At 38.8% G+C, this 16,186-nt stretch overlaps 1 protein-coding gene across 2 annotated transcripts in view; it reads right to left on the bottom strand.

Annotated features, from left to right (window-relative positions):
* WDFY4 (WDFY family member 4) overlaps positions 1-16,186 on the bottom strand; it is a 111,485-nt gene that overhangs the window by 58,608 nt on the left and 36,691 nt on the right. The window contains exons 25-40 of one of the 2 annotated variants that reach the window (XM_015866825.3): positions 15,444-15,596; positions 14,757-14,830; positions 13,768-13,929; positions 12,091-12,182; positions 11,077-11,176; positions 10,141-10,346; positions 9,389-9,558; positions 8,754-8,879; positions 8,188-8,349; positions 7,886-8,080; positions 6,556-6,673; positions 5,870-6,027; positions 5,217-5,455; positions 3,994-4,103; positions 2,978-3,169; positions 2,369-2,508 (exon numbers count right to left, since the gene is read on the bottom strand). In XM_015866825.3, the coding sequence (XP_015722311.2) occupies positions 2,369-2,508; positions 2,978-3,169; positions 3,994-4,103; positions 5,217-5,455; positions 5,870-6,027; positions 6,556-6,673; positions 7,886-8,080; positions 8,188-8,349; positions 8,754-8,879; positions 9,389-9,558; positions 10,141-10,346; positions 11,077-11,176; positions 12,091-12,182; positions 13,768-13,929; positions 14,757-14,830; positions 15,444-15,596 (2,397 nt within the window). The remainder of the gene's footprint in view (positions 1-2,368; positions 2,509-2,977; positions 3,170-3,993; positions 4,104-5,216; positions 5,456-5,869; positions 6,028-6,555; positions 6,674-7,885; positions 8,081-8,187; positions 8,350-8,753; positions 8,880-9,388; positions 9,559-10,140; positions 10,347-11,076; positions 11,177-12,090; positions 12,183-13,767; positions 13,930-14,756; positions 14,831-15,443; positions 15,597-16,186) is intronic. The other variant, XM_032445416.2, reaches the window with a different exon arrangement.

Below are 16,186 nucleotides of genomic sequence, written 5' to 3'. Positions count from 1 at the left end.
AAGATGCAGAAACACCAATTTCATGCACTTGTGCCTGAATAATGTCTCCATGCTGCCTTTTCCAGATGGCAACCTTTTCAGTGGAGGAACTAATGATGTGGGCATATTTAGGGAAAAACCAATAACGGAGTCTTTAACCTTCAACAGCAGAAAGCATGTTGTACAAAATGTTCCTTGGGATACATTTACAAATATCAATTACATTGCTCACTGAGGTGTAATCAGCTGTAATAATCAAAATTAATTTTAAAAAATAATTAAACAGACCCCAGGGCAAATAGTCAATGCTCTTGCAGTATGACATCACAGTCTACATATGTACCTGGGAAGTACTTGCTCACTCTGAGCAGCAGCATGATTTTAAGGAATGAGAAGGATGCTGTGGCATACTGAAAAGACTGCTGCTCAGCAAGGCACTATCATCAGACATATTACTATCATAGCCTCTCACCAACACACCTGGAAATGAAGCAGTGATCACTGGGAATATAGCTTCAGCATGCTGCATCTTGAGCTAGCAGATTCAAATACCCTTAGCAGGTTCTGTAGCAGACAGTCTCTTCAACAGGAGAAAAGACCTTGATACTTTCTGCACAGATGAGAATGCCAAACTCTAAGGTGACCCACTGAAACAGCTCTGAATAGTCTGCCAATACAGTGTGTCCCTACCCTATAGCTACCTGCAGTCCCGACACACACAACTAACTGGTATGCTAGACAAGCACCTAGCAAAACACAAATGTCCCCGTCTCCATTCCTAAAGGAAAAGCTTACAAATGGAAAAGCAAGTCCAGCTGCATCACTTCTACTAAGGAACATCAGAGAACATAAATGTTGGCAATAGGAATGCTGCATACACTCCAGACCTACCTTTGCTTTGTATAAGCTCTCCTTATCTCTTGACACACACAAAAAAAAAAATCAAGATCTGGACCTCTAATCTTTAGCATTAGGTAAGAAATGAGAGAACAGTGCTATGGTAACACCTGATCCTTTTTCGTAATTCAGTGTCTTAAGGACAAGGTTTACATAAGAGTCAAAAGGAGCATCATTAATACATGTTATTATGTTAAGGCTGCCTAACTAAGGCCATGGTTCGATGCTACTAGAGCATTACAAATAATATGGCCCTGGCTACTGTAACTTCTTAGAAATCACATTCAGTAAAACATACATTCTTATTGTACTCCATTTTACAGCTAGAAGTGTAGGATTCACCAAGACTCAGAAAGCTATGAATGTCATAGAGAAAGAGCAGAGTAAATAAGTGTAAAGTGAAAATGTGCCTATAGGTAGACACCACCAATTCTATCATTAGAGTTGCAGCCTAGAAATACAAATGCCAGATTTACTCCACTCAGATAAGTGGGGCAAACCTTTCTGGATTAACCATTCTCACACTTCACTCCTCCTAGTCATAAAAATCAATACTGCCAACATAAGTAGTTCATGAAGGGAGATCTCAGTGAATCCCAGTCTTTAGTTTATTACCTGGCTATTCAGTTTCCTACTCTTCCCACCCTAAAAATACATTACTCCCCTACACTTTTTTTTGCCTTGCTTTTTAAACTTGATTATTTAGAAAGTTCATAAAGTTTTTGACCGTCAGAGTTAGTTGGATTTAGAATTATAGATACTATTACGCCTCAGTTACTTAAAAGCACTACAGAACTAACAGATAGTGTTGACAAGCAGGACTTAGGTCACTAAATGTGAGGTACATGAAGGAATACGAAAAGCATATGGATGACCAGGCACTATTAACAAATCCAGTTGGTAGCATTATAAGCACAACTTCTGAACTTCACTTTCTACACAGACATGAATCCCATCACTTTTCCCAACAGAAACAGCTATACATGCACACAAAATGACAACAATTCTAGGAAAAAAAAATCATGTTTTCTCACTCCCATGTGAGCTACATAATCATTCCATACATGGACAGGTGATCTGTTGGTCTAAAGCCATTTCACAGCATGTCAGTACTGCTCTAAGACTGATCAAATAAACTTTAGATGACTAATCAGGGTTGTGTAGGTACCTCTGCCCAGTCCCAATGAGTGCTCCCGACACTACTGCACAAACACCTGGATTGCCCTGAGCTCCAACACTGCTTTATGTCTTTAGCTCACTGAAAGGCAAACCCGAAGTAAAGCTTTCTGGCCACTGCTATCCAGGTCAGAAAAATATTACACAGAACTGTCTTTTTCTAGTCTTGAAGGCTAGGAAAGCAACCTTAATAGCAATGGCTAATTCCAGAGGAACATTTCAACTGACATTTCCCAAAAGCCTTCAAAATCCAGACAAATTCCCCAGAACCATGCCAGAGGAAGAGCAGAGACAAAAGACAAAAAACAGATGTTACCTCAGATTTGCACATCACTTCCTTTGTATTTCGGCTAGGCATCAACCTCATAGCAGAAGAAAGGCTTTCACTCCAAGAATTATGCTTGCTTTGAGACAGGCCTAGTATTGATTTATTCTGGAGAACTCTCTTCTCAGATGCTGTGAGCCAGAAAAGAAAAAGTATCTTGAAGTTGAGCTTTTGGAAAAGTCATGTATAACATATCCATCTGACACTAGTGAAAAATTTCTACTTACAAGAACATTAAAAACCTGTATTTGAAAATCTTACTGAGGTTTTCTTACTGAGGTTTGCTATAGACAGCTGTCATTGGAATGACCTTCACCCAAATATTCCCCCCCCCCCCCCCCCCCCCCATTAGACTGTTAAAATAAACTGGATACAACTGTCAAAGAACATCCTTCTTGCAGTGCAACACCAGCCCTACAACCTCACCAGATGATTACAGAAGGTCTGAGGACAGCATAGAAAACAGTCACAGTAGTCAATTACTGAAAATGAGATGCGTACAGCCAAGAAACAGGCAGTTTTACATTATATGCTGTATTCACTGCAGAACTTTTGCTTACTAGAGTGAGTGTTATGCTAAAAAAAAAAAAAAGTAGATACCTAGAAAATTTTGCCAAGCCTTTGACATCATTTCTTCCCATAACGGGGTGATCTCAGTTATCTTCATGTCCCTTTCTCTGTCACTTCCTTTTACAGAGAGATCCATGTCATAAATGTCCTCCAAAGCCTGCCGCCTCTGTGAGATGAGTTGCTTCCAGATGACTTCTATTTTTCTCAGTATCTCCTGATGAACTGACAACAGTATGAATGAAGAATCAATTTATCAGTAACATGTCAAGCAACAGATAAAGTGAAAGCATCTAATTTGGCAAAACACTGCCAAAAAGTTGTTCATTCTGCTCACTGCCTCCACACATTTGAAGCCAGACTATTCAGTTTAATACACAAAAACACATTTCAGCTGCCTGAGTGAAACGAGTAGGAACTACAAATGATTCTTTCTGGCTCCTCTCTTGGAAAACATCTCATCCGAAGTTTGATGACCTTATTACATGGAGTTCTAAAGAACCTAAATGTCCTCAAATGTCAGAGACAGTGGGAGGAAACAATCTGAACATGCCAAGTCATGAAACAATCTGATATAGCAGCAGGAGATTTACAAGGAAGTGCTGAGCTGTTTTGCTATCTTTCCTTGCAAATCAGACCAATTTGGAATATCCTTCTGCAGTAAGGTTCAACTGACAGAACTGACAGCCTCCCCAGTGAATCATGCTCATATATTTTCACAAGAACCACATGCTCCTCCTTATGTGTAACAGTAATCTAAATGCATCCTGGAAAAAAAATCAACTATAAATTAGAAGTAGCAGTGCACTGATAGTGGTAATGATCTGATGAAGAGATTGCCAAACATAACTATTATTCCCAAGGACACAGAATATGAATTTGAAATAAAAATATATTGCATAAGTAACACCTTTTCCACAATGTGATTTGAAGCTCCTACAAACTCTAAAGAGAGAATTCAGCAGCATTTGCACAAGCTGTATGGATAGCTGTCTAGACCAGGCACCTTCCTACTCTGTAAGCTGAAGTCAATGTGTGCAATGAATTACCATCATCTGGAGTAGGCAGGTTACCTTTCTCCTCTTCACTGGGTGCAAGGAAAATTTGGTGATATGAAGCCAGTTTTGGTTTTGCATCCACCCCAAAACCTTCTGGATAACTATGGCAAAAGGAAAGAAGAGCATGTGAGGAAAGGAAATGTAGAACAAACCAAGAACAGTAAAAAAAAAGCCAGAGGAACTTCCACTCAACCTCTACTATCTGATTCACACAGCAGGTCAATATTCCCAGACTCAATAGCTTACACCAATCAGATGACACAGCAGAATTTACAGGAAATGGAAACTAAGTGACAGCAAGTCTGGCTTTCAAAGTTATGGAGCACTCATCAAGATCCTATGGATCATTATGTCCTACAGGTCTTATACCTGCAATCCTTGATGTAGTCATAACTACCATTTACCTCAATTAGCCAAAGCACAGGACTGTTCTGAGGCAGCCAAACTGCATCCACCTTTCCTGCATCTCTCCCGAGCATCTTGTATGTGAACTGTTTGCTCTAAATTTCTTCACTGAAGCTATCACCCATTTTGCAGTAAACACTGTGTTGCCATATCCTAGAGCTGACCTGCTTACTTACTCATTTGGTTTACAAAAGCATTCAGCACATCAAAGCCACATACTTAAACACCATATTATTAGGATCAGGTAGATATTATTACAGTTAAGAATATTATGGCCAAAAATAATTATAGTTGTTAGGATGTGGAGTGTCAGGGAATTTCAGTAGGTAAAGAACACAAGGAACTTCATCTAAGCAGTAATACTCAAAGTAAACATAATGAAGTTCATAAAACCAGCAGACAACTTGTACACGGATCCAGAAATGCTATCAGTAACTGGAGAATAAAAGATGACAATCCTTCTTAAAATCCATGTAAGCAAAATAGACCATCACAAAATATAAAACCATCTACAAAGTGATCCCAAATGGTCAGAAAGTTCATGAACTGAAGAGACTAGAGATTAAAAGAATCAAGTAGGGAAGCATCACTTAGCATTTGCTCTGTTCTCATTCTTCTCTAAAGGCCAGAATTAGACAACATAGGAGTCAGGGCCTAGATCTTTTTTCTGACCCACTAAAGGCACTTGTAACATACTATATTATTTCAACTGTAAGCAGGAACCACTGCAAGATTCCTCCTTTTGTACACACTGCTATACATGACAGCACAGAGTTAAGTAGACATCACACTGAGACAGACATTTGTACCTGCCAGAATTCAGTTGGCAAAGACAGTGCATTAGGCAGATAATGAAATTAGTACTTGAGTTATAAGTTGCAAAAATAATGTCCCACTGCTCCTGCAGAACACTGAGCGTGTTAAGGACATAAAACTGTTCTGGAAGTGACTGTTGTGGTCTGGACAGGCAGTAGAGGATGGCTCTGTTTAAAAAGCCATACATGGCACTGAGTAAAACATCCTTTTGAGAAACAGGGGCTTCTAAGGCCTGTGAAAATAAAAAAAAACAAGCAGTAGTGCATTTGGCTTGTTCAATGAACTCCCATCACCAAGGATCCATTCCTCTCACTTCTTTTAGCTGCTGTAAAATTATTTCAGGAATATTCCCCCAGACCACCTGTTACATGGAGACTCACTCTTCCTGTAGTTTGGTGGAAGTCTATTCAATTGTGGAACAGTAATTTTTTCTCATTCTGTAACACACGTGTAGACAATAGACAGTGGCACAGGGAGAAGAGCTAACAATCCAGCTCTAGCTGTCATTTACAGCCACAATGAGCTCATGCAAGAAAAGAGGAATAACAACAAGCAAATTGTAGCCATCTTGAGAACTGTGTCATCACTAACAGCATGAAACAGAAAATGTTGACAGTGGTTTGAAAAAGTCTTGCATGTGACTCACCTTTGTAATCTGCTTGGCAATGAAGAGCAGGATTTGCTTGGTGTCTGTGGCAAACATTCTGCTGATCATTTTCTCAATCAGCTTCTGAACAAAATAAATAACATTCATCATGGATACAGATGCAGTTGATTCCGAAGAACTATGAAGATCGCTGTTCCCTGGAGAGAATATAGGATAGTTGATGAATATGCTGAGATTAAAACACGTGGTGTGAGATACGATATTATCAGAGCTAAATCTTAACAGATTGATGTCAGTGACTCAGAGGTGGGACATGTCTAAGAAAACTATGTATAGCAGAAGCATGCTAATTAGATTGGAAGGGACTGCTCCACCCAAAGGACAGAATCAAACCCACTAAAATGCTGCACGGAAGGACAGGTCCCACCAATGACTCAGCAGTAGAGCAGCAACAACTAAGTCAACCAGGGCTGTTTCCAGAAGCACTCAAGGAATGCCCTAGGTTTATTTCTTATGAAGTACTCCATTCTAATGTTCAGAGTCTGTTCAAAGTAACTGAGAAACACAATAATACTACAGTAATTTATGCAATCTGGTCTGTGACAGGATTAAATACACAGACCAGATTGTTGAACTGAGTCTTACATATTGTTTCCAAGCCTGCCTAATAGTTACAGCTAAATAACAAATGCCAGCTAACTAATGATCTGCATCTTACTACTCACCTCTTGTTCTTGTTTTCCCTTCGCCTTGGCTGATAACATGGAAGACATCCATAGCAGAAAGCAAGACTTTTGTCTGAAAATGTCTTTTCTGCTCACTGGTGGCATCCTCTGGAGAAGCCTGTATAGTCACCATGTACACATTACTACAGCAGACAAACACCCAGAAAATTAGAGACTCTGACATTCATTTTCAGCTTTTATTCAATGGCCTTTCATTTTACTAGATCTTTAGTAGTTTGGTAAAAGCTTTGCTCAGAGCAATAAGAAGAGGTCCTAAGTGAAGGAGCATACCCTGAGATAATTTAGATTGCTAAACATCTCCCTTAACCCCCTTGGCACTGCTTTAGGAAGATAAGGAGAAAAACAACACAGAAAGAACAATAACTATTTCACTTCTGTGCTTGAATCCTTACTGAGGGCATATGAAAAGCTGATGCAGTGTGACAAGTTACCTTTGGCATCATATTCACAGAGAACACAAACAGAACTGGCATTCAAAGACAAAATAGTAGCTCTCAAAGCCTGTCAAAAGTACATTCCCGAACTGTTAACAGACAAATGTAACAGCAGATCCTCATATCCTAGCTGGGAGAAGAGAATATCTTACTAAATCAACACTCTTTTAAGAGAGCCAGCACAATGCACTTCTGCATACTGAGCACAAGCAAAGCTGTGCACAAGGGTAGAAAAGAGGCTCACAGATGGCTCCCAAGAAATCTTGTCTTCAGTGAATCTGGACTATTGACAATTTGATGATTAAATCTTTCCACTCTGAGTGGCTGGAATTCATAACCAAGGTTCAACTGTACAGATTTTACTTATCTATTTTAAGAGGGAGGAAAGACAGTTGATTTGGGGTTAATAGGGCACTAAAAAGAAATTGTCTGAAAAAACAGTATACAGGAATGCTTCATATAAAATCTTTCATTCTCAGAATTCAAGAGGAAGTTCTAATGATACACAGGCATTACTGAGGAAAAGGGATGAATTCCATGCCTTACTTTAATGTTAGGTTTTTCCTGAAAAAATTCATTTGCTTTTGTCTAGAGGTAGCATTCTCTTAGTTCACATGAAGGCAGAGCAGGTAGAAAAGAAGTCTCTTCCTTGCAGATAAGGTTGGAATTCTATTAAATATGTTGTCCTGATCTGCCAGGAAGTTATGCATGCTAAGAGTTGTGATCCAGCCTTGTCCTGGGCTGCAGACATTTCTCACAGAATACATTCTTCACCACTCCCAGCCCTTCACTAGGCCACTAGCATGTTAATTGCCTCCTGTCCTTCCACCCCTAACACAAAGCAGAGCAGCAAAGCCTGAGGACTATGGAAAAACCTCAAGAAGCAGCTCAAGTGGATGTCCTTGTTTGTTTGCTGGGATGTTGAGAAGACTGTCTGTCAAGATGATGTGCAAGAAATCCCACACTTGTTTCTTGGCAGGATGTGGCAGGAGTGGGAGAGAAGAATCAGTGCAGCCTTTCCCTTCAGCAATTGCTGGACATTCAGGGGTCAAAAGACCTTCAGAACCTCCCTGTAGACACAGATCAAGAACAGGATTTTAATTTCTAACCTGCTTCGAAGCTTACTTTTCATAGCAACACATTTCTGAAGGGTTTGTGATGTCTCACATTCACATACCTTGGCTGGTCCAGAATGGAAGGCAACCATAGCTAAAGTTTTCAAGAATTCAGGACAGTGCCACACTGGGTCCTGAGTGTAACTATGATAGATCAAGCAGAGAAATTGTATAACATTCCCTGGATAGACAGTCTCCCAGGAGGCTTCTGCACCTGTAATGGGCTAAACACAAGCATCCATCTGGTCAAGAAAGCATTCCACACTCAGATAAAGCTTATCTTTGCTCCTTTACAGGTATTTCTAAGCAGGGAAGCAAACACACCATCACCACAGGGAAGCCAGAAAAGGCACAAATACTTAACTCCCAGCTTGCAGACCAAAGATTCACCTGATCCAGAAAGGTTATATATCTCAATCACAAAGAATGTGCAAAATGGGTGATGCTGTGGGTAAAACTCGAATCCTTGTTTGGAATTCTTAAACATGAATCTATCACTTCATCAAATATATATACTAACATTTTGAAGTCCATGCTCACCAGTTAAGCTCAGTACTGCCATGCACCTCTAACATTCACATAGTTAATTATGTCATTTACATTACACGTTCCTTGCCACAAGTCTTACCTTGTCCACAATGACTCTAACCATTTCTAGCAATAAGGCAGCTGCCTCTGCACACAACCCATTTTTGAGGACATTCTCTGTAACATGCTGCTGCAAGATCCACTGCAACATAGAGTCAAGATCTCCCTACATCAGGAAGAGATATTTTAAGAAGGAATTGGATTTATGACACATCAAGTACAATGTCTGCTCTAAGAAAAACACACACAAAAAACACATCAGTTCACATCTTCACATCTAGCACTAATACATTTCTCCCTTCTGAAAGACATCTTTGGCATTATTTGTGGAGTGGAAAGCCTTATGCCTTCTCAGAACACCAGGAGAAAGTACCTAAATCCACTAATTCTGAGATTTTAAAGAGTTCTGACAACATAAAAACAGATGGAAAAACTAGAATGAATTGCCTTCTAATGTGAATTATTTAAAAGGTATTAAAAGACTTAAAGAAATTTGCTCAGAAAACATTTTCTCAAATCAAACTTACTTCATTCTTAAAGTGTGGATGACTGATTTTAACTACCACAAAAACAAAAAGTATGGCAGGATTTACAAAAACGTTACCATACAGAAGGCAGTAAAATGTCGAAGTGGTAAAGTTACAGCAGCTTTATGCTTGTCCACTACTTTCTTACCTTAACTGTTTCAGGTGGCTCACTGTATGGAGTTGCCAAAAAGAGCCCTGCCACCAGCAAGTAGATCTCAGGAATGTGGATATGATCAGTCAGACATTTTTGCAACACAGAAAACCCAAAAATCAAGATGGAGCCACTGTCAGGTACCAGAGGATGAGTTTTTAAATTATCTGTAAAGGAAAACATTCTGAGGAAGTGTCTACAAATAAATGCCAAATTGAAGATAAAATTACTGACCCAACTTCGTCCTCCTCTGTCTGTGCCCTAGGCCACTTAGAGCTCTGCTAGATTCAAACATTAAAAGTTCACAAAACTACTTCAGATTAACAAGTAACAATTTTTTCCCATTGCCAGTTTTGTTACAGGAGTCTGTCCCTGAATTCTTCCTCTTCTCTTTCCTAAACACAGATCTAATGTCCAGCTGGGAAGAAGCTGCTAAAAACTACTCAGAAAAAAAGCAAGCTGGAAAGAAAAAAAGGGTTCAGTACACAAGCTGACATTCAAATTCCTCACAGGCTTGATTTCAAGCAAGAAAAAAAAGTCATGTCTATAACTTCTCATTGGAAAAGCCAACATCTTCAGTGCAAGCAGGAGTGCTTTCCATCTTTCACCACAGAAGAGCCAAGGCACTAAGATAAGCCCGTTCTGAAAAGTAATACTAGTTCTTGGTCTAGCCAGATTAGTAGGAATTCTGCTACTGAGTTTGAATCAAGTGATTGTTTCAGGAGCATTAAAAACCAACACATACATACCCATTAGAATACTCAATCCAGCAGTGCTGTTCTCCAGCCAGCGCCCAGCCACTATTCCTTCCTTGAACTTGTTCAGCAGCAAACGATTGTGTAGGAAATACAGAAGTAGCTTGATTCCTAGCACTACTGTGCTAGAGTGCAGGTAGCTCTGTGTGAACAGCAGAAACCAGTCTGGCCCTAAAGCCAAAAAAGCTTCCTCTTGTGCCCTGCAATAAACAAGAGAAATGGAAGTACAAGGAAAGATATGGTAAATAAAAATTTCCTCACTTTTAAAATCACCTCTTAGTAATTTAGACACCCAAGTTTCCCCGGAAAAAATCTGATTAAAATTTTGCCACAGCACAGACTTAGGAAGATTTAAAGACATTTGCAGTTTGAGCCACTTCATTTGCCCTAAATTCAACCACTTTTTACAAAAAGCTTATTAGCATTGCTGTCCCCTTTGAGAAAGCACAGGGATAGCTGATATAAACGACATCACCAACTAGGTCTTTCAGCCTGGGAATTCAGAATCCAAGTTTAAATTCTGAAGTCCAATGTAAGCTAACAAATGGAAATGCACAGTTACAGCATCTAGCAATGTAAACTCCTCTTTTTACTTACTCAAGGTACAACTATAACTGCATATTTATGACTGTGATACAAGGACTTCAGTAATTCCATGTTAGATTTTCACAGACAGTTGAGAGATTTTTCCAATTCTTGCAATGAAGAACCATCAACCCTGCATTCCTTCAAGATATTTTTCAGAAAACATGAAACTTCTTTCATGGATATCAGTGTCAATCCCAAGTTAATCACTATCAAAACAATTCTGAATCCACTCTGATCTTACCATTTTGCTGACACAAAAATGCATCATTGTGCTATGTTATGATCAAACATGAAGATCAAGTCTGGATGAGTCACTCTTAGCTCCCAATTCTTCCTACTTACTCAGAGGACAGATGAATTTTGGCTGAGCAAATTACATCTAACAGCATCTTCAGTAACTGGTTTCGAAGCCAGATTGTCTTTCCAGATGTTTGGCTTAAGGCTACAAATATCAGAAAATATAAGAGTAATGAAGAAACAAAACACACGTTCCATTGCTTTGACGAGCAACCTTGTTTGCATTAGATTATCCCAATAGAAGCACTTCTAACAATTCTTGCAAAGTAAAAAGATGCCAACATCAGATTTTACGAAAATTAGAAATGACTTCTGCTTACATTATAAAAGTTCTGCCTTTAGAGCTTCTTAAAACTCATCTGAACTACATTTTAAATAATAATTCATAGGAAGCAATCTCAAGTTAACTAGAGAGGAAAATGTGTGACATGCATTTCCTAGCTGTGATGTCTATTGGTACAAACTACAGTTACTGGTATATACTTAAAAAACTGTTTAAAGGTACAATATCCCATATAATCTAAACTGAGAGATCACAGTCAGTTGTTTGGAAGCTCCTCCACATATAGGAGACTTAAACGAATGGATATTCTTAGTAGGAGCAGAGCTCAATATAATTAACTGCCATAAGTGTAGCAAATTATTCATAGAAAATCCAGAATGTCAAATGAAATCAGTATATTGGAAGCAATTTCATTTTAACTAGCCTTCACTTCAGTGTGTATCTGTGAAATCCAACATTATGTGTATGGTCTGGACAAAGCAGTTAAAATACTGGTGGCTTAGCAGAGAGAAGCTAAGAGAGAGAAACCAGGCCTTCCTGGATAAATATTATGATTACCACTCCATTCCTCACATTGGGACTTCATAACAACGCAACTCTTCCCCACAATTTTATGTCATGTGAGTGTAACCTGTCCCTTAGTCATCTGAGCTGTGTCTCTTCCTGCCACTAGTGGCAGCAGCAATATGTTAGTTACATTTAGAGTCCATCATGTAGGGAAAAGAGAATGTGGTCAGCCATCAATGAGAACATATGCACCAAAGGTAGTTCCTCACCTTCACTGGGCATCTCAGCTGTACTGTCCAGGCAAAGCTGATTTTCATCCACAGAAGAAGGTTTCAAAGTGTAAACAAGGAACAAACCAATCCTTCCAGAGATAGAAGGAAGCAGTTTTGGTCAGCGGAATAAAAAACATTTGTCAAATTACTTTGGGATAACATTCTCTGCCAGTAAACATTAGTGTGTTGATGACTGCTAGAAATTCTAATTGCTTGAAAAAACAAGCTGGAAATAGGATGGTAAACATGTATAACATAGGAAGTAAACAAAAGTTATTTATCTAATATAAATGATGTCTATTCTACTGCACATGTGTTTTTATCTCCTAATTTGAAAGGTGTTTTACTCTAAGGATGGCAAAACTGGGTTAAGCACTGTGTTTACGTAAAGCTGGAGGCAAACTCTGAACTTGGGACATTTGGATATCACTGTCATTAGCATTTGCCTTCCAACTATATAGTCAAAAGCAGAGAAACCTCAGCAGCTACTAAGGGAGGAAAACTGGTAATTTCTGTTCACCAGTAGCTTGCCTTAACACTTTATCTTGTTATAAAGATAGATGTTACATACACATTTTGTGTAGCTTCATGATAAAGGTGTTCCTTAAGGGATAGGATATCATTTATTCTGAGGGAATTTTCCAATGGTCATGTGTAAAATCTAGGAGCAGTAGAAAACCTCAGCACCTTTCAGTGCCATAGAGAGCCTGCTATAGTCTCTGTTCTCAGGCAGGTTAAAATATGGTGACAATTTTCATCCACTTAGTCCACACCAATGGGCCGGGCCTGACAACCAAATTCTCATGGAATAGCCTTTTATAAGATTTTAGAAGACAGTTTTATGCTCACTCCTTAGCATAAGACAAATGTAAGGTAATAAATCCATTACTTACACCTTTGAAAAAAAAAACCCCAAAAAACAGAAAACATGCCAACTCATTCAGCCTAAGGTAGGAACACACAATTTCACCAAAAAAAAGGAGGGCTAGCAGTAAGTTCACATTAGCTTACTCCACAGTAATGACTTGAATACCTTTCAATAGAGCTAATAGCTAACTGCAGAGACCACGGATTTCAGCAGCTGCCTCTACAATTTGCTTGGTCAAAGACAGAGCTTTTAAACAGCTTTTTTCTGTGCAGTGCATTTGCTTTGTGTTAAGTCAGAATATAAATGGGACCACTGTTAGCATTTTGTGGAAAGCAAACAAGTAATGAAACACTCCACTTCATGAAATCCTGACAATTCCATGTTTAGCTGACAGAAATTCAAAACCAAGTAGTACAGTTACTGGGATACAAGACAAGCCAATGTGGTTAAGCACATAGACAAGTGGGGCCATGTTCCAATATTGAAGGTGTTGCAATACTTCCAGAATAGGCTTTAGTAAGTCCAAATATTAAGTACAGACTCTCTGTAGTCACAGCCATATCAGTGGGACTATTTGTAACATCACTGTAAGGACAATCACCTGGCCTGTGAGTTACATAAATGTAAGCTTAAGTAACACTGGTTTGAAGGCATAAGAGTCATTAATAAGTGGGAACTTGGAGTTGCCAGAGATTTGGGGATCCTACCAAACATAAGGTTAGAGAAGTTCTATCGGATTTCTCTCTAACACAGGCAGGAGAATAGTTCATCTGCAAGCTGAGAAAAAAAAAAAAAGATTTTGTTACCTGAGAACATCCTTTGTGTTAAAGTATCCTTGCAACACATGGGATAGGATAGTGCAGATCACAGTGATCCTGGAGTTACTGATTTCAGGATCATTGAAGAGGAAAATGAGCTTGGGTACCATTTGCACCCGGTGGGCAACTTCAGCATTCTGACATCCACCTCTGCATAAAAGCACAGGGACTATTAAAAGCTTTTACTGGAAAGGACAAAATTTGCTGGGTTTCAGCTAAAGGAATTCTCAGGTTGCATTGATACTTTGCACCTTTGGCTTCTGATGATGCCTTGGCAACTAATCAAACATTATCAGACAAATTGAATATGTGTCAACAATGGAGATCTAAAGACTTCTTTGTGTATTTTCCACCTTTTGCATTCACCCTCTCCCCAGGAACCTGCTGCATTTGAGTTCAAAGAAAATAGTATTGACTTTCCAAGCAGTGAGTTGGTGGTAATAAATGCTGTTCTTGTAAAACTCGGCAAGGGACGTCAAATAGTTCTGCAGAGAGCTTTCAGATGCCAAAATGAAAGAATCCAGCATTGTGCTCTATTCAGCCCCTCTGCACTGCTACATCTCCTCAGATACATTTAACTTCAGTGAACTGGTTAAGAAAGTATACTAATTAAAAAAAAACCCAAAACAACAACAGATCATCCTAGTTGCTTTCTGGCTAAAAACATGACTCTCTCCCCCCTTTTTCTATTTAATAAACTCCACACTCCTTCAAAGATTCAGATGCCTCTCCCTAGCATGCATTTTAACTTTTATTGTGCACTCATAGTTCCATATATACCAAGGTCAAAGAACTTCTCCTAGTCTGGTCTTGCTGTCATCTGTCTGATGAAATCACCAACTCCACACCTGAAGTTAGAGATGAGTATAGATGCATCACTCACTCTGAGAACCCAATCATTCCAACTAGGATAAGGCCCTCCACATCAATCTTTCAGTCTCAGCCATGTGCTTCTGATTGAAATACTAGCTGTGTACCTGGAGCATTGCAAGATCTCCACAAGATGTGCAAAAAGAGTAAGGTCAAGATTTTCTGGTGCCTTCATCCAAAGCTGAAAGATAAAGGAAAGAAGAAATTTCACTACTGTGATGAACTTACGGTACAGTTACCTGCGGCAGAGGAAGATTAGAAAGTGGTTCAGAGAAAATAACCTCAAACTGCTAGTCTCTGAAAAACAATGTGTGGAATTCTTTATTTTCATGCATATGTACAAAGATTAAGCAAGTAAATAAAAGTACAAATACTATTCTCAGCATATGAATGGTTTCTGTAGTTTAGGAAGGAGGAACACAGTAACAGTTATATTTCTCAAGGCAAAGAAGCAAAATGGAAAGGATGCCTAAAAAGGAAATCTGATTGAAGGGAACAATTTACTTATAGGAGGAGCAGGAAAATCACAACACTCTTCTGTGGAATGAAGAGCTAAAACCAAGACATAACTGGAAATAAAAAGAAGCTACCAAATACCACAAATGAAGGGATATTTTATTTCTGACACAACAACTTCCAGCCATGTTGTGCCTTACAGATATGCTTGGAGAATGAAACCAGGAAGGTAGAGGGGGCAGTGACCAATATGTCCTTGCAGAGACAGAAGGTGCTAAGAGCAAACTGAACTTTATATGTTAAATGCATCTTTACTAAGATCAAACTCACAGTATTACCTCAAAGTTGCAGAGAATATACTGGAAAGCATTATAATTCTTGATGACTGAAGACCCAAAACCAAGTTCAGCTGTGCCAACTAGAGAGAACATTAACTGTAAAATCCTGTTGTTTAGCAGCTGTGTTTTCCTCTTTAATAGGTATGTCAGCAGCTGGAAGTAAAATCAAAAAAGGTCAAGTATTTGCTGAAAACACAATTGTAACACTATTTTAAAATCCAAGTCAAATACACCATTTACCTGGCTGTGATAGTCATGTGTTCATACAACATGCCTCATGCATGTAACATGCATGTAAATATCTGAGTTTAGACAAACTCGTGTGCTAAGTGAAAAGTAAAATTTCTGAAGGTGTTTGAAAATCGTGCCATTGAACAAGCACAGAATATGTACCATACTACATTCAATTAATTTATGAAGAATAACATACAAGTTGTAAATTGCCGTTTACAGCAAGTCATTTCAAAGAACCTCAGTCGGTTTTCTACTCTGTTCCTTAAGTTGCTTGCAAAGTGTGCTAGTCAAAAAACTATACTAACCTCTTCAAATGAAAGAGTTTTGTGAAACATTTCTAGTGCTTAAAATGAAGCAGTGTTTAACTACTCAAACAATTCCTGGTATAGTAAGAAAAATGTTCAGCAAATCACTACAGTTTACATAAGTTGGGAGGAACAGACTTCCTTTGAAAATATGTATCACAACACATGCTTATCAGTCGCCTACTTAAAATTAAAAAAAGGCTC

This window comes from Coturnix japonica, chromosome 8, assembly GCF_054131305.1.
Source record: "Coturnix japonica strain WE chromosome 8, WE-NBRP24, whole genome shotgun sequence".
Taxonomy (NCBI): domain Eukaryota; kingdom Metazoa; phylum Chordata; class Aves; order Galliformes; family Phasianidae; genus Coturnix; species Coturnix japonica.
Note: the sequence above shows the minus strand (reverse complement) of the source record. Positions and strands in the feature narration are given on the sequence as shown.